Source organism: Microcaecilia unicolor, chromosome 8, assembly GCF_901765095.1.
Source record: "Microcaecilia unicolor chromosome 8, aMicUni1.1, whole genome shotgun sequence".
In the NCBI taxonomy this organism is placed as follows: Eukaryota; Metazoa; Chordata; class Amphibia; order Gymnophiona; family Siphonopidae; genus Microcaecilia; species Microcaecilia unicolor.
The window spans coordinates 52,528,684-52,553,027 of NC_044038.1; the positions used below are offsets into that span (position 1 = coordinate 52,528,684).

The following is a 24,344-nucleotide window of genomic DNA, read 5'->3' on the forward strand; positions in this document are numbered from 1 at the left end:
TTGTAGCGCTATAGAAATGATAAATAGTAGTAGTAGTAAATAAGTAACCAAAAAAAAAAAATCTTTTGCCCGCCACCTTTTAAGGCACTGCCTATCCAGTTGGTACAGTACAGCTTTTGACTTTTTATAGATAGACCCCTTACTATTACTATTGCTTTCAATAGCGTTTGCTATTGTTTTGGGTTTACCTGTGACTCCCGGTCAGAATCTAGCGGGTTACAAGGAAATGCTACCTACAATAATGAAGAACGACAACGAGGATACAGCAGCTCACAGGTTTGCTTGCGTTGGGTGTACTGGATGACGGCTGCGTAGGGGAGTGGAAACAGAGCTTATCCTAATCGATTTCAACAAGGATGTTTAAATTGAGTTGGCGTGGTGCGAGTACAACCAACCTGCGTACTCTCGCCGAGTAAAACCTTTCTGCCTCCAGGGGATCTCCTCCAACTCTCTGTACCCAACCCTTCACGTTCCCTTTAAGGAGCGCGTTGACGTTCCTGAGTCAGCGTCGTGCCGTGCGTGCTCGCTCTTGTCCGGCTCAGCTTCTAGGCTAGCCCGCTACCTTGATCATGATCTGCCTCATACTGACCATCTTCGCACACATCTTCCCAAGTGGTGAGTGTAGAGGCGCCAGCCTTTGGCCTTTCAGCTGGGCCGCAGGGGCTTCGGTTCCGTATTCCGGGCTCCTGCCCTGCGCTCTTGGATGCTTTGCTACCTCTTTTCAATGACGCGCAACAACCCCGGCACCCGGCAGAGACGCCTGTCTGCATGCACCCTCGCCCCCTGCTGGGAAAGGGAGGAACTGCAGCCGGTAGCCTGTCCGGGCTCCGGGTGTGTATATTCATCCCATCACCCCCACTCCCCGACGTCCTGCCTCTTTGTAGAAAGGCTATGTGAGTTTCTCCGCTGTGTTTTATTTGGGTACAGTATCGTTTGTTTGTTTGTTTGTTTGTTTATTTATTTACTATACCGTTTCTTATTGCATTCGCAAAACAGAACGGTTTACATCTTTAAAAAGAAAAATTATATTAAAAACATACAGGAAATCCATTAATTTGATAGAAAAGCACAGCAAAACAAAAAACATCCATGTTAAAAGGTATGTAGTCAATAAACAACCATCCATGCCAAAAATATAATTATACATATTACTAGTTCATACATATTCATTGTCTGTTTTTCCCTTTCACCCCAGATTATTGTCGAACGTATTCTGAAACAAATATGTTTTCAGGAATTTACGGAACTGAATATAGGATTCTTCTAATAGTTTTTGGAAGGGGCTAGAAAAAAGAAAGCTGAGGTTCTGGTAGACTCCCATCTGGCCTTTTGGGGTGACAGAATTACTAATCTATTATCTGTAAGTGATCGAAGTGTTTGTATGGTATAATGAGATTGGCTAAATATGATGGAGTCAGTAAATGTAAGGCTTTATGTGTCAGAGTGAGAATCTTAAATTTTATTCCTGCTTCAACTGGGAGCCAGTGAAGATGGTATAAGAGAGATGTAATCCCTTCATATTTTGAAGCCCTACAAATAATACGGGCTGCTGTATTTTGTATCATTTGTAACCGTTTTATATTGATCTTAGTAAGGCCTGCATAGATGATGTTGCAATAATCCAGACGTGTCATAATATATGTATATGTTAGGGTACATAGCGAATCTTTGTCGATCAAATTTCTAATTGAATGCAGTTTTCGTAGATGCTAAAAAGATTTCTTTACTATCTCAGATATTTGCTCATTAAATGACAGAGCTGAGTCAATAATGACTCCTAAATATCTAAAAGATTGTACCGTTGGTATCTGTTTATTAAACAGTGTAAGTATTACAGAAGGAACTACTTCACGACCTGTTATCCTCTTCGATGCTGCTTTTAACTCCTAAACCTAACCCTTCAACTCTCCCCTATCCCTGATATATGTCCTGTCTGTCCTAACCCTTATCCCTTACTTGTCCTGTCTGTCTGTCATAATTAGATTGTAAGCTCTATCGAGCAGGACTGTCTCTCCATGTTCAAGTGTGAAGCGCTGCGTACGTCCGGTAGTGCTATAGAAATGATAAGTAGTATGTAACAGTCTTATCTGGATTTAAGACTAAATGATGACTTTTAAGCCAACTAGCCACCTCATCAAGACAATTTTGAATTTGTTAACTCAATGTCCAATGGTTTCACATAATGGATCAAGAGAAAGTCATCCGCTTACGAATATGAACTAATACCCAAAGACTGGATAAGTAATGAAAGAGGACTAATGTATAGATTAAACAAAATTGGTGATAAAACCGATCCTTGTGGTACCCCACAGGAAACAGAGTGAACTTTCGAAATGGAACAATTTTGTACAACTTTAAATGACCGATTCATAAGAAAAGAAGTGAACCAATCATAGATCGTACCTGAGATGCCAACTTCCTTCAGCCCATTAAGTAATAGATCATGATCTATTAGGTCAAATGCTGCTGACCGAGCGAAATAATCAATGCAATATAACCCTGCTCCAATCTAGTATGTATAGTATATCTGCTCTTTATAAGATCTCCGGCATATAATCCTTAAACCTGACTGTGCACAGTTCTTTTGTAGGTATTGTAAGGTACTGAATGAAAGCCAGAAATTAGCAAGTCTTTTTTTATTTTGAACTAAAATTCTGTTTTCCGGGACAGATGTGTATGATTCATAAACATTTGATGTGGGTAGAACACAGTGTAAGTCGTCGCGAGGACAAAATATAAGGAAACCAATGGACTGCATTAGGGGCTTACATCAGATCTCTCATTTGTTTAAACATAATTAAAACAAATGAGAGATCTGCATGAAAGAAAATATTTATTTTTATTATTTTTACGTATGAAAACCACTTGTCCTTGAAACATGCTAACCCCCCCCCCCCCCCATAATAATCCATTTGTACAAAAGAGATGAGGTGAAGATGTGATTCCATGTGCCCCATTGAAAGAAGAGTTTAAATTTACTTCCAGTCTATATAACACCAGGCTTCCCAAGGCAGATTACAACAACAGTTAAGATGAACCCATCAGTAAACAGGATATCGTCACTGCAGTTTGGCCATGTATTACTGTATTGTATAGAATAATGTAGATAGCACAGCAAAGAGAGGGAGCAAAGTACACACAAAAGTCCAAAACAGCAAAAGAAAGCACCAAGTGCCTTCAAAATAGGGACACAAATGCTTTAATCATACTCCGTTGCAGAACAATCTTCAAAAATGATCCGACACGGGCCGTGTTTCGGCGCACAGCGTCTGAGTCAGGAGTCACAGAATTAGCGGGAGCAACATTCAGCAGCAAAGGTTGCTCAACAAGAGTTGTGGAAAGTATATACAGCAGCAGTATTTGCTCCTCTGCATATAAATTCAAATGAAAACGCTCTCCCTCAATGTTAGGGTCCAATGAGTTAATGGGTAGAACATACAACACAAAAATTATTGATATGGGGGAGGGCCATTAGGAAAGGCCTAAATGCTACTCCTTTACCCCTCACCCAGGGGCGGCCCGACCATTTGGCCACCTGAGGCAGGGGCCTCAGGTGACACTCTTCAGGAGTGGCACCTCTCCAGCGTTACCCAGCAGCGGCGATATCTTCCCGGCGTTACCCTGCAGCGGCAGCAATTCCCATACACTGCCTTGCCACTAGTACCTGCCTCTTCCCTTTACTGCGGCCGCCTCTTTGCCGTAACTTCCTGTTTTGTCAGAGTCTCAGGCAGCTGTAAAAGGAAGAGGCGGGTGCCGGCGGCAGGGCAGTGTTTGGGAATTGCTGCCACTGCAGGGTAATGCCATGAAAGGGAGATGCCAGGTGCCAGCAGCAGTTAGGAAGGGGGCAGCATCTCCGCCCAGGGACCCTGTCTCGTTCGGGGGGGGGGGGGGTGGCATCCTAGCTCCGCCTCAGGCGGCACCTTGCCTTGAGCCGACCCTGCCCTCACTTAACTGCAACTCTGGTTCCAGGACCTTCTCTTACCCCCCCCCCCCCCCCCCGCCACATCTTTAGCTCAGATCTTTTTTATTGTTATAAAAGACATGTCTTCCTGCATCCTCATCTACTAGAAGTACTGACCAAATATTGAGCTTGATCCAAGAGGAGAGTAAGGTTCTAATACTGATGTTGTAATCCACCTGGGGACAAATGACCTGGCCATCAATAATAGGTTTAGAGCATAGAGAGCATTCCAGAAGCTTGGGGAGGGACTGGTTTGCACTGCGGCTTTTTCTGAAGTTATTCCTACATGTGGGGAGGGAGAAGAAAGACTACATAAAACAGAGGAATTCAATAGGTGGCTCAAAGTTTGGTGTAAGGAAGAAGGTTTCAGATACAAAGGAGGATGGGGCAGTACATGGCAAAATCATGGGCTGTACTGTAATGATGGGCTCCATCTTTTGGTGACAGGAAAAAGGATCCTTGGGGAGAAATTCAGGAACTATGTTTCTGGACATTTAAACTAGACGGCGGGGATGACAAAAGGAAACAAAGGAATTCAGAAAGTCACCCCCAGAAAATACCTGGGGGCAGAGGGAATGGTAATGTAAATAAAGAAAACCATCCTAACTCGATTAACACATGGAAAGCAATGAGCACAAATGCTCGTAGTCAAGGTAAAAAGGTTCAAGATCTGCAAGCACTAATGTTTGAGGAAAACTTGGATATTGTTGCTGTTACAGATACTTACAGATACATGGTTCAGTGATTCCCATGAATAGGATATCAATAGAAATCAAACAAAATAAAACATGGAAAAGAAAATAAGATGATACCTTTTTTATTGGACATAACTTAATACATTTCTTGATTAGCCTTCTTCGTCAGATCGGAAATAAGCAAATGTGCTAGCTGACAGTGTATATAAGTGAAAACATTCAAGCATTACTATGACGGTCTGACAGGGTGGGAGGATGGGGGTGGGTCGGAGGTATGCATGGGGACATCAAAGCATATCATTGATATTCTAACAGGATGGGTGTGGATAATTGAGGGGTGGGGTGATCAACAGAGAAATACAGCTTTATGGTTTATAATGGGCTAGGAACCCCAGATCCTTGTTAAGTCCTTTCTGTTGAGTGTTAAAATATTCAATCATTCTGACTTCAAAGGTCTTACGTTCTTGTATGATTTTAAAGTTACCTTTCAGGATTCTCACTGTGAAGTCACTGGTACAGTGTCCTGGTCCTGTAAAATGCAACCATACCGGGCTATAATTTTTTTAGAAGGGATAGGGAGGGCCGAAGAGGTGGAGGAGTGACATTATAGATGAAAACCAATATCAGAGCAGCTGAAACGCGGGGTACCTGGGGAAAGGAAGAAGCTATATGGGACATCCTGGAAAGAGAAGATGGAACCTGTATCCACACAGGTGTTATCTACAGACCTCTGGCACAAATGGAGAAGCTGGACAAAGGCCTGATAGAAGATATTCATAAGCTTGGTATGAAAGGGGAGGTGCTATTGTTGCGAGATTTTTAACTTGCCTGATGTGGATTGGAATGTCCTGTTGGCAGAATCGGAAAGAAGTAGAGAGATCGTGGATGCCTGTCAAAGTGCCTTGCTGAGACAACTGGTGATGGAGCCCACGAGGGAAGGGTAAACGGTGTTTTTAAAATCCGTGTGGGTGCCCACCTGGGTAATAGTGATCATCACATGATATGGTTTGATGTAAGAGCAAAAGTGGAGTGCAGACGCACAAAACTCAAAGTACTGGATTTCAGATGTACTGATTTTGGTAAAATGGGGGAATACTTGAAGAAGGAACTGATGGCAGGGGTAGGAAATGGAGAAGTAGGAGTGCAGTGATCCAAGCTGAAAACTACTATAAATATGGCAACCAATCTTTACGCAAGGAAAGTAAACAAAAACAAGAGAAACAGGAAGCTCATATGGTTCTCCAAACAAGTGGCTGAAAAAATAAGGGCAAAAGAGGCTTTGTTCAAGAAATACAAAAGAACTCAATGAGAAAATCACAGAAAAGTTTACCGGATTAAGCTTAAAGAAGTGAAGAGGGAAATATGGCTAGCAAAAGCACAGGTGGAAGAAAAAATGGCTAAAGAGGTAAAGAGAGGTGACAAGATCTTTTTTAGATATATTGAGGAAAGGAGAAAAATAGGAATAGAATTGCAAGAGTGAAAAACACTGAGAATAGCTATGTGGAGAGTAATGAGGATAAAGCGAACATGCTAAACAAATACACTTCGATGTTCACGGAAGAAAATCCTGGAGAAGGACTGCGGTTGATGGCAGCGGTTATATCTGGGAATGGAGTAGCTATTGTGCCATTCATGGAAGAAAGTGTTTATAAATGGCTTGAAAATCTGAAAGTGGACAAAGGTATGGGGCTGGATGGGATACATCCCAGGGTACTGAGGGAGCTCAGAGAAATCCTGGCGGGACCTCTTAAGGATTTATTTAATAGAGACGGAAGAGGTACCGAGGGATTGGAGACGAGCTGAAGTGGTCCCTCTTCTCAACAGCGAAGACAGGGAAGAAGTGGGAAACTACAGGCCGCTAATCCTCACGTTGGTGGTAGGAAAAATAATGGAATCGCTGCTAAAGGAAAGAATAGTGGATTTTCTAGAAGCCAACAGGTTACAAGATCCAAGGCAACATGACTTGACCCAAGGAAAACCCTGCCAAACGAATCTGATTGACTTATTTAACTGGGTGATGTTGAGAAATGGGGGGGTCCCGAGCCCCCCCCAAGAAGGCTAGAGTGACCTCAATCTGACTCCATCTCTAAATAACACTAGTACTGGGGTAATCCAGGAGTTATGAGGTTTTAAAAGGAATTGCCACTGAGAGAGACGTTAGGTCTCAAATACCGGCATTAGTCCGCCTCTCAGCACTGGCAAGGAATAGATACCAGCCTTATGACAAACTGGATTTAGGCTACAGGTTATATAATGCAGCGAATGATAGCCTGATGTAGCAAAAGCATTTGTACTTACAGCCTTTCATCATTAAGTGAAGCCCACAAACCATCATTTAGAATGAAGAGTTTATTTGCATATCAGACTTTAATCAGGTACATTCATCAGATAAATTCTGGATTCAGCTGACCGGAGCTCTGCTGCTTTCGAGGCGTTGAAGAAAAGTTCTCTCGAGGGCTTGCATGCACCCTGCTTTTATACAATTTGGTCACTATACAAGTCTATGGAGAGGGATTTTTTTCTCTAATATTGCTTAATCTATGAGTCATGACCTCCGGCCAGGTGCTCTTCCGTTTTAGTATTGCAACTTGTTGTGCAACTTCCCTTTTTGTAAACACTTCCTTAGATACGGACATCCAAACATCAAAACATGAACATCTCCCTAGATACGGACATCCAAACATGAACAAAACAACTTTTTTTATGAAGATATCTAAATATAGATATCTCAGGTTCATATCATCTTGTAATCTGACTTAGCATTTTAGCCATCAATTCCTTGATCTTGGCTTTTGCACTGCTTTTGAATGTCACACCAAATTCTAATGAGGCCTAGTCAGTGCCTTTTAGCAGTTTAAGCTGTTTAAGGTATGTAAATTGACCCACCACTATTCCAGTGGATGGATCCCAAGCGGGGACACATATTAACTTACAGGTAAAGCACGTCCTTGCTCAGCCAGTCATAGATTCTTAAACCTAGCTGGTATTTTTACAGCCTGAGTCCTAAAATCTGGCCTTCCACCCTTCCGGTGGGCATCCAGTGAGGGCCTCTTGCTGTAGTATAATTATACAGTGACCAAAGAACTGGACGAAGGACATGCGATAGATGTAATCTACTTGGATTTCAGCAAAGCCTTTGATACAGCCCCTCACAGAAGACTCATGAATAAGCTGAGAGGGCTGAATTTAGGACCCAAAGTGGTGATCTGGATTGGAAATTGGTTGACTGACAGGTGACAGAGGGTGGTGGTATATGGAATCTGCTTGGAGGAAAGGAAGGTGAGTAGTGGAGTGCCTCAGGGGTCTGTTCTGGTGCCGATTCTGTTTAATATATTTATGCGAGACATTGCTGAAGGGTTAGAAGGAAAAGTTTGCCTTTTTGCAGCTGACAGAAAGATAGCCAATAGAGTGGATACCCTGGAGGGAGTAGAAACCATGAAAAGGGATCTCCAGATATTAGTAGAATGGTCGAGGGTCTGGCAGTTAAAATTTAATCACAAATATATATCTGGGGTAATAAGCAGGTCCAGTTTTCAAAAAATACTAAATCAAATACTAACACAAACCTAAAATATATTTTTTAAAAACCTGTATATTGATTGTGCTCAGACCAAGTGCATCAAACATATAAACGGCAAGTGACCGACTCACCTGCAAATGCGCAGTACAGACTTCCCTCTCTGCCCCGCCCTTGCATCAAGACGTCAGAGGGCAGAACAGAGAGGGAAACGGAGTCGGATGCTTCCGCCTGGAAATGAACATCGCGCGAACCAACCTCCGCCGCCATTCCCCGCCCCCCTCCATATCGGGCCCCCTGCACTGACCTGACAGCGCCTCTCACCTCCGTGTGGAAGCGCTGCAGGAAGCAGCAGCAGAGCTGTCACACGGAGGTGAGAGATGCCGTCAGGTCAGTGCAGGGGGCCCGGCACGGAGGGGGGAGGGAGCGGCGGCGAGGAGGGTAGCTGGACATGGGGGGGAGGGCAGGGGGGAGAGGGCATGGTTGCTGGACATGGGGTGAGAGCAGGGCAGAGAGGAGGGTTGCTGGACATGGGGGGAGGGGGGAGGCCAAGGGACAGAGGAGGGTTGCTGGATATGGGGGGGAGGGCAGGGGGGAGAGGGCATGGTTGCTGGACATGGGGTGAGAGCAGGGCAGAGAGGAGGGTTGCTGGACATGGGGGGAGGGGGGGAGGCCAAGGGACAGAGGAGGGTTGCTGGATATGGGGGGGGGGGGGGGAGGATCGGTGGACGGGGTGAGGCCAGGGGAGAGAGGAGGGCTGCAATACTCGCCCGTTTTTACGGGCTTAACGGCTAGTTATACCATAATCCATGTAGGATCGACTCCTCAATAATTCACTCCCCAACCATCATTGCACTGAGTCCACCCTGCCTACCATATAACTTAGAATAATGTCATCTATCTTTGATGTCTTAAAGTAATATTACATGTCAATAAACAATTCCAAAAGATTCACTTATCTGCAGGTATGGTGTTCTCAAAATATATCGTTCAGTGCAATGGTTCATATTCAAAGATGACTCCTACATGATCCAAAAGAAGTGTCCCAATCTTCCCATGTGCTCAAACTTTCTTCTTACTTTTTTCGTTCTGCGTTTTATATTAACTTAATTTTCCTGTTTTTCTTCAAAACAGACTCTAAGTAAGTGATATAAAAAGTACAAGCAAATGCAACAGAATGTTTCATTTGAAGAGATTATTGATATGACAGAGGTAATTTTGTGAGGTTATTCCCACATGTATTTGGCCATATAAAGACTTCTTTAAAAATACTGACTGGCATAAAAGTATGCACCATAACATGATGGAGTGTATTTTGCTGGTGGGCATGCACAGGGGTGGAGTTTGGATGAAGTCTGCACATAGGTACTTAGATTATGAACAAATACCTTAATCTATGTGCACATGTGCATAGAGTACACGCCTTCATTTACACCAGGAAGAGTACGTGATCAGGCCTGTTCTTTGTCACATATGCCAGCATTAGGGAATGACAGGGTGACAAAGTCTGTCCCCATCCCCTCAGGTTCTGCCCCTGTCCCCGCCCCATCCCTGTGGGGTCTGTCCTCATCTGCAGAAGCCTTGAACACTTACGATTTTATATTTAAATCTTTTTATTAAAATATAAAAAGGAACAATATGCTGTGCAACTATTGTTGTTATTATTGTTTTCTATTTGTATTTTATAAACAATGAGCAACTTTAATAACCCCTCACCACCATCACCACCACTCTCTACCTTTCCAACCCCAACAATAGCTGACTTCAGCTACCCCAAGGAATCTTAATTCACCTTGTTAAAATGTCCAGGGGTAAAAAATACAACCCGTTTTGTATGCCCTAGCAGGGGAGAAATATGCCCTATGAAGCACTGTTATGATTTTCTCATCTGTGGATGAATGTCATCAAGAATCTCAGGATTCAGTCTGGCTCTCGTGTCTTCCACAGTCCTTCCTGCAATAGAAGATTGCAGGTAGTTGTGACCATCAAGTTTGCTTGTTTTTCCCAAAAAATCAAAATATCATTGTCTGCATCATTAAAAAACATAAATAATGGTCCAGTTCATTAACAGGCTTCAGAGCAGAGAATGACATGGGGACAAAGTTCATCCCCGTCCTCACAGGCTCTGTCCCCATTCCCATTCCCACAGTTACCATGGGTCCCCGTCCCTGTGTAATTCTCTAGCCAGCATTTCATAAGGATAGGCATCTACTTATCATTATAAATAGCACCTACAGAGCAGGGGCGTAGCCAGACTTCGACGGGAGGGGGGTCCAGAGTCCGAGGTGAGGGGCACAGTTTAGCCACCAACCCTCCCCGCTTGCCGCCAACTTTCACCTCCCCCCGCCACCACAACCGTCCCCTGCCGTGTACCTTTGCTGGCGGGGGACCCCAACCCCCGCCAGCCAGTCCTCTTCTCGGCCGCGTGGCATTGCTGACCCCCCCCCCCCCCCGCAACTCTCTCAACCCCCCCTTCCTGCCGCCAACCCTCTCCCGCTGTGTACCTTTGCTGGCGGGGGACCCCAACCCCCGCCAGCCGGTCCTCTTCTCGGCCGCATGGCATTGCTGAACCCCCGCCGCCACCGCAACCCTCTCAACCCCCCCTTCCTGCCGCCAACCCTCTCCCGCTGTGTACCTTTGCTGGCGGGGGACCCCAACCCCCGCCAGCCGAAGTCCTCTTCTCGGCTGCGCGGCATTTCCGAATGTTCAAATTTGAATCTGTTTCTGTGGGTGCGTCTGACGTCCTACACATACAACGTGCAGGACGTCAGACGCATGCACAGAAACTTGATCAGATCATTCAGCAAGCAACGCCACGCGGCTGAGAAGAGGACTTCAGCTGGCGGGGGTTGGGGTCCCCCGCCAGCAAAGGTACGCGACGGCAGCGGGGGAGGGTTGGCAGTGGGAAGGGGGAGTCAAGAGGGTCGCGGCAGAGGGGTCCAGGGCCAAATCTATGGGGGCCTATGCCCCCGTTGCCCCATGATAGCTACGCCCCTGCTACAGAGGTGCCTATGACGCCCTAGTATAAAATTGTCCTTTTACAGTTTTGAAAAGCTTAAAGGGGGGATTTGGATTTAGCTCATGCCTGAGTAACATTCAGGTACAGTAGGCACTTTTGTGTCAACTGAGGGCTCAGAATTTAAGTGCATACCTGAGGCAATGGAGGAGTTGACTTGCCAAGATCCTCTTTTCACATCTGTTTTGAAAAGGAAATGAGAGGAACACTGTACTGTTCAAAAAATACGTGGTGCCACTGTTATTGAGGGCTGGCAACCAGTGTCCTAGCACAAGAATTTTGTGGCCCACACTGACATATGTTCTCATTTGGAAGGGAGGAGGAGGGTTTGTCCCTCTACCACTTGGATATCTAATACACCTTTTTTTTTTCTTCTCAAAATTACTTCCCACTGCTCGATGTTGGTTTGACCTGTGCATGTAAAATCAGTTTGCTTGGTTGATACTGTGGTGGTCCTCTGGGTTCCAACTTTATCAGTCTGTTTTCTGTGAGTTTTTTTTTTGTTTTTTTTTTTAGCATGGACAGGGATCAACGAGCGTACCTTTCTAGCCATCAAACCTGATGGCATCCAACGGCGCCTGGTTGGTGAGATTATTCGTCGCTTTGAGCGGAAAGGTTTCAAGCTGGTTGGGATGAAACTAATGCAGGTAAAACAGCATACATGTCTAGCTTAAGGTTTTTTTTTTTGCATTTACATACTTCTCCATTAGGAAACTGTTGTGCTTTTTGGGTTTCTGGGTCAGAAACCACACTGGGATTCCCCCCCCCCCCCCCTGTTTTCTATCCCCTCCTAATTCACTTAATCCAACCACTGCAGCAAAGGTCCTCAGCTAGGGAGTGGGGTCACGCATCAGGGTCCCTTTCTAGGATCTTGCAATCATGAGGTCGAGATCCTGTCAGTAGGTGCCACCATTGTGTAATATAGAGACTAATTTTTCCCTAGGAGCTGTGACCCAGCCTTTGCAGCTTCCTGAGCTCTGGCTGGCCTGGGGAGCAGATTTGGTCCCACAAATTGAATTTGGGTCTTCCACACTCCGGCGCCCAGAAGCTTCAGTTTTATGATTGGAACAGATTTCTAGTATGTGTCATACCTGGAATAAAAAAAAAGGATGCACATGTGACTGTTTGTGTGTCTTGCTCTTGTCAGCTTCATGCAGTGCTGATGTTTTTCACAAGCCTTCCCCTGAGCCATACACATACCCATTTTTATTTATTTATTTATTTTCCAAATTTTATCTTTTTAAAGAAACTCACATAAGGATCAAAAAAAGCCCTGATGTAGGATACAGTGAAATAGTCCCTGTTTGTTATCTGCTTGCCAGAGTACGGTAGCTAAAAATAAATAGGACAAAAGTGAATAATAAAAGAACATCCCATTTTCAGGAGTTCCTCACACCATGATCCTTCATTGATAAATCCTCAGAGGTTGTTTGAGAGTTCTCTCTACTGACATTGACACCATAGACGTTATCGTCTTGGAAACTGTACAAGACCAGGTTTGGTCAGATAGAAGAAGGTTGATTTTTGAGTTCTGACCTAGTTTGGTTATACTGCTTTGTAAGTCTTGACCCCCCCCCCCCCCCATACATATTTCACAATACAGTACAAAATGCATCTAAAAATACAGTTCAAAATGCATTCAAGTAAGAGTTTGTTTTACTGATCTACAAAATATCCTCTACCCTTTCACTGTGAAAGAACAGTGATAGAAATAGTCAAAAAAAGAAATTATTCTTGATCACATAAGTCTTCCCACCCCTTGACTCAGTGGAAGCCCTTTTTTAGCAATAACAGCCATTCATCATTTAATATAAGTGAGTACCAAGTTTGCACAACAGGATTTTTATTTTTGTGACATTTGTACCCCGCACTTTCCCACTCATGGCAGGCTCAGTGCAGCTTACATGGGGCAATGGAGGGTTAAGTGACTTGCCCAGAGTCACAAGGAGCTGCCTGTGCCTGAAGTGGGAATCGAACTCAGTTCTTCAGTTCCCCAGGACCAAAGTCCACCACCCTAACCACTAGGCCACTCCTAGGATGGTGGTTTTATCCATTCTTCTTGGTGGAATAGTTCAGGTTCTTTCAAGTTAGTCGCAGATCACCTGTGCAGTCTTCGTCTTGCACAGGTTTTCTGTTGGATTCAGGTTCAGGCTTTGACTTGGCCACTTGAGGACATTCACCTTCTTGCTGAATCGCTCCATTATTGCTTTTGCTTTGAGTTTAAGACCATTGTCCTGCTGAAAGGTGAATCTCCTCCCTAGTCTGGCAGACTAGACTAGAACCTGCCTGTACTTTGCATCATCCATCTTTCTCATGGCTCTCACCACAACATAATGCTACCACCATGATTTACTGTAAGGATGGTGTTAGCAGTGTGTTGTGGTTTTGTTTTGTTTTTTTTATACCACACTCATTACTTGAAAAGACCACAAAACCTTCTCCTTGCATATGTCCTTCTTTTGAATAACGTTATCCTGAAGTTCTTTTCTGCAGCTCTGAGTTTGGCTTGTTTAAACCTTTGCTACAAATTCAATTCATAGTTGCACAAATAGCTTGGTTTTTCATCCAGAACTAGTCAGATTAGCTCAACTACTGTCATTGGACAGAGGTGTCTGTTTAATTTATTATAGACCTTGTTAAGACAATTTTTAGAAAACGGCTAATTTGGGTTTGCTATGACAAAGGGTGTAAACACTTCTGGTTTCTTATTCTTAATTGTATAGTTGTTGAAAGTGTAGAATGTTATGTCAATTAAAACAGACATTACTGTAATGTGTGTTGGATTGCATTTTTTAAAAATAGAATGTGAAAAATGTACAAGGATATGAAGTTTTTTTTTTAATAAGACACTGTAATTTTCAGGACAAGCTGATTCTAGATGAGTCTTCTGCATTTCTCAATGCACAAATTGATTGAGATAAAAATAATGAAAGTTTTGATTTGATTGAGAGCTTTAATATTTTCCCTGGATCAGAGTTTGGTTTGAAAACTCATAATTCAGACTGAGAGCATTATGAGACATACCGTATTTTTCGGACTATAAGACGCACTTTTTTCCCCCAAAATTTGGGAGGAAAATGGGGGGGTGCGTCTTATAGTCCGAAGGTAGCGAGTTTTGGATCGCCGTCCCCTACTTACGCGATGCCATGTTCCCTGGTGGTCTAGTGACATCGGGGCAGGAAAGAGCCCCCTCTTTCCTGCCCATTGCGCTGCTCTCTGTGCTCCTGACTGCTTCCTGACGGTCTCGGCGATATTCAAAATGGCCACCGAGATTCTCGGCTCTTTCCTGCCCCGACGTCACTAGACCACCAGGGAACATGGCATCGCGTAAGTAGGGGACGGCGATCCAAAACTCGGACAAGACGCACCGGAGCACCTAGGTTTTAGAGGAGGGAAAAAGGAAAATTTTTTTTTCCTATTTCCCTCCTCTAAAACCTAGGTGCGTCTTATGGTCCGGTGCGTCTTATAGTCCGAAAAATACGGTACTTGGTTTGGGACACACCTATGTAATTGGTAGAGTTTTCATTGGCTAAGATGTAGTCTTTCTGAATGTTATTTTCAAATGAAATATTGGCTTACATTCCCAGGAATTCTGTGCAAAGATCAGTTTTCACAGTTTTTTAAAGCTGGTATTCCTGTAGGAACTTGGGAACAGTGCTGGTGCTCTCTTTGATGAGAAAAAAATGTTCTCTAGTTTCACTTTCACAAGCAAAGAATTCTGCGTATCTCTTTTCCTTTGTGTGTTACCAGGCCTCAGATGAACTACTCAAGGAGCATTACATCGCTCTCCGGGATCGACCATTTTACAGTCGGCTGGTGAAATACATGAGCTCAGGACCAGTGCTCGCTATGGTTGGTATTGCTTGCTCTCTGCCTTCAGCACCACCCCATTCCTCTGGGAACTGACCCTCTGATAGGTGGTCTTGTTTTCTCTCTGCAGGTATGGCAAGGGCTGGATGTAGTGAAAACCGCTCGAACCATGCTGGGAGAGACCAACCCAGCTGATTCCAAGCCTGGCACTATCCGAGGGGATTTCTGTGTGGATGTCAGCAGGTTAGAGTCCTCTTATGACCTTTTTCATTTTGGCAAAAATGTCCCATGTGGTTCTGCTTTTGCAGGAAAAAGGAGTGGGAAACAAAAGAAACTTTACCAGCTGTCTGATAAGATTATATAATATCAATATAGCGCTTAATTACCACTTTATCCCAAAAAAAGTGCAACATGGTTTACAATTTAAGAGAACCAATACATAGTTGGGAGATACATTAATATATATTAAAAAATTATAAATTCTATAAACAAGGAACCATCCATTAAGTGTTTAAAATTTATCAAGTAGAAAAGTCTTCCGTTTCTTATGAAAGAATAAATAATTTGGTTCAGTTCTAATAAGGGTAAAGCATTCCGGGAAGAAATTGCTTGGAATTGGAAAGAAGAATTAAAACAAGCTTTTGAAGTGCATACGTTTGGAAGAGGGAGGACAAAGCAACAGTTGATCCTGCGTTCAAGAGGAGTACCTAAACAATGGCGTGTCTAACAAATTAATTGGAAACTCAGAAATAAAGCCATAAAAAGTTTGAAACACCAGGCATGCTAATTTTAAACAGTATCTCCTGGATTCTATGTATGGCGACTAAAGTTGTGCAAGCAAATCAGTGTGCATAGCCGATTTGCGCACGCAACTTGATTAATGAGCCAAGAAGCACCGGTAATGGCTTTTAACAGCCAATTATTGGCCTGAATTGGCCTGAATTGGGAGTTACACGCACACTGTATTCTAGAACAATGTGTGCGTAACTCCTGTGTGTGTAATTTAGAGGGGGCATGTTTAGGGGGCGTTTCTATGAGTTGCACGCATTTTTAAAGAATTTGCCTGGTCTGCATCTAATGTAGGTGCTGGCATTTACATCTGGATAAGGCACTATTCTATAGTTCTTGATGCATAATTTTTTCTTTACTGATTTTTTTGGTATGATTTAGTTAATCTAGTCCCATATGAACTAGTATAGGGAGCCAGTGTAATCCTGCAAGAAAAAGCAAAACATTATCAAACTTCCTAATCCAAAAGATTAGTCACGCTGAAGTGTTCTGAATGAGTTGGAGTTCGTTCATCAGTCTAGATGACAAACCCAAATAAAGAGAATTGCAGTAATCCAGCTGTCGTACAGCATCTGGACCAGTAAAGCAAAATGTGCTTCACAGAAATAAGATCAGATTAGGCATAACTGTTTTAGTTTAAAAAAATGTTTTTCTCCATAAATGATTTATCTGAGGCTCAGAAGATAAGGAAGAATCCAGAATAACACCCAGTACTTTAGATTGATCTTCTACTGGTAAGAAAGTGCCTGAAAGATAGAGGAATTGCCTTAGGAGTATTCTATTAAAGGCATTGGTAAGATCTTCGAGAACAGAAACTAACACCCAAAATGTCATCTGCATATGAAAAGAAATGTTCATCAGAAACAAAAAAAAAAAAAAAGAGGGCCCCCCCCCCTTAATTATGGGGCCCTTCTCACAAAGGTGCGTAAGGGCCTACTCGCGTCCAGCACGCATCAAATCAGCATTACCGCCTGGCTACCACGTGCCCCGCACAGTAATTCTGAATTTGGTGTGCACCGAAAACAGCGGTAAACGGCAATGGACGCACGCAGCATGTCTGCTGCCCAGGTAGCGCTTGAGACCTTACCGCCAAGTCAGTGGTTGGGGTAAGGTCTCAGGCTGAAAATGGATGCGTTCTGGTTTTTATTTTGCTGCACATCCATTTTCCTGCACCTTAAAAAAGACCCTTTTTCCGGGGCACGACAAAAACTGTCCCTGTGTGAGCCGAAAAGATGCACTCACACTGCCGCAGGCCACTTTTTACCATGGCTAAGTAAAAGGGTCCATATATGTTATAAATGGTACAGCACAGCTAGTTAAACAAAATTACATATCCAGTTCAGTGCAATTAAAACATTTGCAGTCACAACAACCTCTTCTCCCATGTTTTGTTATTTATGCTTTGTTCGGTAGGATGTGGTTAATTATTCTTGCTGTTTGAGGTACTGCTGTATTGTAATTTTATTTTTGATGAAAACCATTTTGAGTCATTAAGAAAGAAAGCAATGTATAAATGTGGAATGAAATGAAATTAGCAAAAAGTAGCCCAGTGCGAAAAGTGAAATTTAAAGTTTTTATATTATTTGTGGGCCTCTTTGCCATTGACTTTACTGTAGTTTTGTATCAAATGTGTAAAGTCCTTTTGGAAAAGGCATATATATGCTGAAACACAGGGCTTCTAGTGGGTTTTTGAAATTTTGTGTTGTCTAGTTTTATTATACTTGTTAATGAATGACTGCTTTTAATTGGAAAATGTGTTTTGATTGTGTGTGTGACTTCCTTCATCCCTACATATAACTTGGAAAACAAAAATGAGGACGTTATAATGCCTTTGTATCGCTCCATGGTGCAATCGCACCTCAGATACTGTGTGCAGTTCTGGTCACCCCATCTCAAGAAAGATATAGTGGAATTAGAAAAGGTACAGAGAAGGGTGACAAAAATGATAAAGGGGATGGGATGACTTCCCTATGAGGAAAGGCTAAAGCGGCTAGGGCTCTTCAGCTTGGAGAAAAGACGGCTGAGGGGAGATATGATAGAGGCCTATAAAATACTGAGTGGGGTGGAACAGGTAGAGGTAAATCACTTGTTTACTCTTTTACAAAAATACTAGGACTAGGGGGCATGCAATGAAGCTACAAAGTAGTAAATTTAAAACAAAATTGGAGAAAATATTTCTTCACTCAACGTGTAATTAAACTCTGGAATTTGTTGCTATAGAATGTGGTAAAAGCGGTTACCTTAGTAGGGTTTAAAAAAGGTTTGGATAGCTTCCTAAAAGAAATGTCCAGCAGTATTGTCCTGTTTTGGGATCTTGCCAGGTACTTGTAACCTGGATTGGCCACTGCTGGAAACAGGATGCTGGGCTTGATGGACCTTTGGTCTTTCCCAGTATGGCAACACTTGTGTATTTACGAAAGCATTTTATTTTGCAGTCAGGTCTTGTGGTTGCCCACTAAGATTTTTCAAAGCATACAAACATTGTAGAAAGGTTCAATAAAATGATATATCTCTTATTTCCTCACTGTGTTTGTATGTATGTATTTGCTTTGAGTTGTAAATGGCTCTGATGTTTTTGATGAAGAGTGGTATATAAAAATAACAATGACTTATTGAAATCCACTGTTATCTTTCAATGGTATTAAGCCCTGCAAACGAGTGGAAAGAAGATGGCTGGGGAATGATTTGAGGCTAGTGAATATACTTTTATCTTGCTAGCAGTTCTATCTGTAAGGTTACCAGCTGGCATGAGTTAACTGAGGACAGATGAAGCTAGTTTGGTTGAACATGGACATTGTAGGGAAATGTAAACTATATGTACTGGAAAGTAGAGGTCTAGCCTTGTACTGTATGACTTTCATACTACTAGTAATTCTGCAGGCTGAGGAGATTTTGGTACTGGCTAGTATTGATAGGTATGGTGGCATGGCTACATGTTAGATCACCTGTAAGCTGGTGTCGGGTGTCAGCACTTGGGCTTGCAGATTCAGGTAGTCAATAGAAATCAAACAAAATAAAACATGGAAAAAAATAAGATGATACCTTTTTTATTGGACATAACTTAATACATTTCTTGATTAGCTTTCAAAGGTTGCCCATCTTTGTCAGGAAGATGAATTACTGAAAGAGATATTCCCATCCCCACCAGTGCTGGCCTTCCGACAGCCACCCAACTTAAAACACAAGCTAATTAGAAGTAAGCTCCCAACACAGACTCAAAAAGAAGAGAATGGCACACATCCTTGCAATATATCCAGCTGCAAACTATGCCAAAACATCTCACAGGACCCCACAGTCATTCACAAAGGAAAAATATTCAACATAAAGGAATCTGTCACATGCTCCTCTTCCAATGTGGTATGTATCATTCAGTGTAAAAAATGTAACAAAGGATGCTATATTGGAGAAACAGGCCAGATGCTTAAGACAAGATTTAATCTGCACAGACATCTCATGAAGATAGCCGGTGCCAGTCAGGTTCCCACCCTGTGGGCCAACACTTTACAAGACCAGAACACTTCACCAGTGATTTCATAGTAAGAATCCTGAACGGTAACTTTAAAACAATACAGGAACGGAAGACCTTTGAAGTCAGAATGATTGAATATTTTGACACCCAACAGACAGGACTTAACAAGGATCTGGGTTTTCTAGCCCATTATAAACCATAAAATTGTATTTCTCAGTTGATCACCCTCCTCTCACCTACCCACACCCATCCTGTTAGAATATCAATGAAATGCTTTGATGTCCCCATGCATATCTCCTACCCACCCCCACCCTGTTAGACTGTCAAAGTAATGCTTGGATGTTTCACTTATATATACTATCTGCTACCACATTTGCTTATTTCCGATCTGACAAAGAAGGGCAACCTTCGAAAGCTAATCAAGAAATGTATTAAGTTATGTCCTGTAAAAAAGGTATCATCTTATTTTCTTTTCCATGTTTTATTTTGTTTGATTTCTATTGATAACCTTAAGAGTGGACTAACATGGCTACCACACCTCTCTACTTTAGATTCAGGTAGGAAACTGAACACCTGCCGTGGTAATTAGTTTTTTTTGGGGGAGAGGCAAATCCCTATGGAGTTCAGGCCTGTGATATGGGTGTAACTTGAAACCAGCCCTTTGTTCTTCAGTTCCATGGATGTACATGGTGGGTGGGGACCCTGTGGAGGCTCTGCGGTTCAGCTAACAGAGCCTGACATATCCCTAGAACAGTGCTGGTGTCCAAGGCAGGAGGAGGGAGGGGGCAGCCACAGCTATTAGAGCTGCATCTGGTTGCAGTACTAGGCCCTGATGCTGTACTCCGGTGCTATACTGAACGGTGTCTGAGAAATGGCACCGAACACCTCTTCTGAACAACTCCCTAATGCTGAACACTAATACTACTGCTGCTTATCATTTCTGTAGCGTTACTAGACGTACGCAGCGCTGTACAGTGAACATATAAAAGACAGTCCGTGTTCAACAGCGCTTACAATCTAATCAAGACAGGCAAACAAGTCCAATAAGGGAATTACTTAAGGTGGGAATAATAAAGCAGACATGGGTACTGAACAAGCGAATAGGGGTTAGGAGTTAAAAAAGCAGCCTCGGAAAGGCGGGGCTTTTAGCCTAGATTTGAAGACGGCCAGAGCTGGAGCATGACGTACTGACTCAAAGTCCTATTCCAGGCGTATGGTACAGCAAATAAAAGGAATGGCGTCTGGAGTTGGTAGTGGAGGAGAAGGGTACAGACGAGAGAGATTTACGTGATGTACAGGGTTCCTGGGGAAGAGTGTAGGCATGCTCAGAATGTTGAGCATTAGGGAGTTGTTTAGAAGTTAGGGGGAGGATGGTGCCTGGCGAATGTGCTCAAGAGTTATGCATTAAGCACAGCTCTTCAGCACATGCCCAGAATGCAGGAGGGAAGGAGGAAGAGGAGCCAGTAGCCCTGCATGGCCAGAGGGAGGAGGCACCAGTTCTGTATTTGCTTCTTACCTAGCGCAGGTAAAGTAGCTGTTTTAGAATTATCCTTTATCGTTGAAAAAAAAGGGGGGGTTTAACTTTCTAGTACTGAGTCACAGCAGATTCCTCTGAACCAGCCTTATAACTGTCATTTGATCTGCCCTTTCTCAGAGACCTGCTGTTTTGCCCCATTAAACATGGATAAAGGAGAAACCAGAAGCCAACAGAATAATTTGTAGGTATTGGAGGTTAAAACAGGAAAGGGTTGACTCCTCTAGTTCACAAAATACAGGAGCCTCACAAGCTAGAATATCAGTAAACTGGCTTCAGTATACTGCATACTGGAGGACGAGACGGTCCTCCTCTGCAAGTGACAATGCTTGAGCTGCTCAAATCCGCCGTTTCAGATGAGTGCGAGGTAAGTGTCCATTGGGATGGAAGAAAGGCTCAATCGCTTCTCGACCTCTTTGGACACCTAACTCCAGCTCCGAGTTGGCATGTAAGGGCGCCCTTGTTAGGGTGCTCTTCGCTGAGCATTGGAATGGTATTAGCATGCTATTTGCGATTATCATTCTGCATGCTCATTTTTCCCCGTGCTAGAGCACTTTGTGAATTCTGCGCTAGCAAATAATGGGGGCACTAATGGCCTCTATCACCCACATTTGCTTCTGAGCATTGGGGCCCTAGAGTTTTAGCGGCAGTGTTAAGTGTAGCACTTTACGTTCAGACTGGGAAATTGCACCAAAGCACAGAAGAGAATTGTTTTGAGTCACATCCCCACCCTTTGATGTGACATTACAGAGCACTGTGTGACTGGCATGAGCTAGACTGGGAGTGGTACGTACCTGTGTTTTCATGCTGTCTTTCCTACAGGAATGTGATTCATGGAAGCGATTCAACCGAGAGCGCTCGACGGGAAATTACTCTCTGGTTCAAGTCGGATGAACTGCTGTGCTGGGAAGAGAGTGCCGAGAGCTGGATTTACGAAGGACTGTAGTAGAGAAACTCTTGTCACTGAGAATCTGATGGTGCTCTACACGTCTTGTTACTTTGGTCTAGTTTAGGGCAAGAATAATGGAAACATCTGCTAAAAATGTTAATGTGGGTCAGTATTCAAAAGCATTTATTGGGATAGCAGCTGCTGTTGTTGGGATAAGTGCTGCTGACCAAGATCCTTGGAGGTATTGTTGGGATACTGCCTCAGAATAAACTTAAAGCATCCTTACAGGCTACCTCAGTACTGAGCGGAGCATGGCCAGTCCCAGAACTGATCCAGATAGTATATATTGCCACTATCTGGATAAATTCAGGTTCTAATTCCTTACTTAGATATTCAGTGTCAGCTACTATGTGGATGGTGGCACTGGATATTTTCTTTAACCCTCACAGCCAGTGTTCACAAAAGCACTGACTGCGGTAGCTGAATACTGATCCATAAGAAATCACTTGCTTGTATTTGTAAATCTCTGAGCAATCAATGGTCTCTCCCATGTCTTTTCACTGATGTTATACTTACCCTGCTGCCTTCAGCCACATGATGGACAGTGTGGAAGGTAGGGGGGTTGATTGACCCAGGGCTTTATTCAGCTCTCCAGTTATGTATGGGTCACTGCACAAGTCTTCTGCTGTATGCATCTTGCTTGCATTCATGTGGTATAAAAACTAGTCAGCTTTCAAGCTTCAGCCCCCTGACATTCTTACCAGTGATGGAGACGTCCCTTCAGGTCCATTGAGGTTTAACCCACCACACTAAACTCAGGATGGCCGGCATCCAGGGCTAGGTTTTGGAATACCTGCAGTGAATGCTTAGCCTATTTAGCTTGAAATTTCTGCTCCACCCTTTCAGATCTCATAAGTGATAAGTATATCCCCAGTCCCCAACAACAAATCTTTCAGTCACATTAAACATTATATCTCATCCTATAACAGCGGACCATAACACACACATAGATTGATGGATTAACACTGAATTTAATCAAAAGCCCTTTTTCCCTTGGAAAAATACTACATAATTTGGTCTGAAAAGAGTATTTTTTTGTAGCAAATTTGCTCCTGATTTTAGGATCAAGATGGGCAGACCTCCAAAATATTGATGGTGTATAATATTCATAAGCTCTATTTTCATGGATTGACTTGCATAATTTTTCACAAGTGCTGACCATCTTGCTCTCTGTGCTTGTTTACTGGAGAAGTGTAATTTGAGGGAGGGGGAATGATGCAGGTAAGATAATTACACAAGGAAATGTGCTTGGGGTAGTTGAAAGGATGCTGGCAGTAGCTGTAAGTGACCTTGAACATCTGCTTGGGTACATTTATGTCAGTCAGAAGAAGGGGGCCAAAGCTGCAGCTCCCACCTCTCCAGCTGCAGAAAAATGTACAGAGTGACGTTTACTGGACAAACAAGTTTTGGAATATAGTGAAAATCTGTGCCTAATGTGATTTTAATTGCAGATTTGAAGGAAACTTCCACTTTTGCTGTTTGCTACAGAGTCATTGTTACTACCATCTCCCTTTGCTCTCTCCCCGTGTTTTTAGTTTGAGGCATGATTAGTCATCTTTGGAGAAGGTTTGCATTGAGTTGGGTGTGCTGCCTTCTCCAACATTGAAATAACAAGAAAAATCAGCTCTTCAGCACTATAGGGTTATAGAGAGCTGCTGTAGAAAGACTACAGTTCTTACAATGTTTATGCAAGCACTTGATCTCCTGGGGCTCAGGCTGCTGAGCTCCCTGCTGGCTAGCTAAGATGCAGTATGTTTAGCCATTTGCCTTTATCATGCCCTGTCCTTGTGCATGAAAATGCACAAGCAGTAGTTACATGAGGAAATGTTTTTTTTACAGTACAGAAGCATGTGACATTTGAGTATTTTTTAAAGATGATGTATCCATTTTGTATTTGATAATAAATGATAAAAGCTTCAGTATCTGTTGTTTTTGCCTTGTCTTCCCTTCTACCTCTAAATTCCTCTGGGAACTGGACTGACAATGTTTAAGTAGCTAATCTGTGTACTAGTTGAAAACAGCACAGGTAAAAAGTATGGGGAAGTGGATTTAACTTGCGTCTTTTCCAGTAGTATTTCAAGGTAAGTTACCTTTGGGTGCACTTAAAAGTCTTAAGTTTGTACCTGAGGCAATGGAAGGGTTAAGTGATTTGCCCAGGCTTACAAGGGGTAGCAATGGACTTCGCCCAGGCTTTTCCGATTCCTTGCCTGCTGCTCTAACCATTAGGCTACTCCCGCAAGGCTTCATCAGCATGAGAGCAAGAAGAGTCAGGTGCAAAAAAAAACACAATTGCTGAATGGTACAGCTGCCCTTGAGTAGCTGCTCAGTACTAAGTCTATTCCCCTTCTCCACAACCCCTTTGAGGAGTTTGTCTAAATGGTCACCTGCTTAGAAAAGAGCATGAGGACCATTCTGCGTGACAGTATAGAGCAGTGCTTCCCAAACCTGTCCCCAGGGACCCCCAGCCAATCAAGTTTTCAGGGTTTTCTCAATAAATATGGCATGCAATGGTGATATCTGAACCATCCTCGACTACCTTAAGCCACCTTACAGTAAGTAACATGTAGGAGCCCCTCCCTTCCAAAACACATAATTTTACAGAAA

At 43.1% G+C, this 24,344-nt stretch overlaps 1 protein-coding gene across 1 annotated transcript; it reads left to right on the forward strand.

The window, feature by feature from the left end:
- Nucleotides 1–513: 513 nt before the first annotated feature.
- On the forward strand, nt 514–23,659 carry NME3 (NME/NM23 nucleoside diphosphate kinase 3). Its single transcript, XM_030211286.1, has 5 exons — nt 514–615; nt 11,706–11,836; nt 14,940–15,041; nt 15,130–15,242; nt 21,614–23,659. Exons 1-5 carry the CDS (start codon nt 570–572, stop codon nt 21,735–21,737), a joined length of 516 nt encoding a protein of 171 aa, XP_030067146.1. The 5' UTR covers nt 514–569; the 3' UTR covers nt 21,738–23,659.
- The last annotated feature ends 685 nt before the right edge of the window (nt 23,660–24,344 follow it).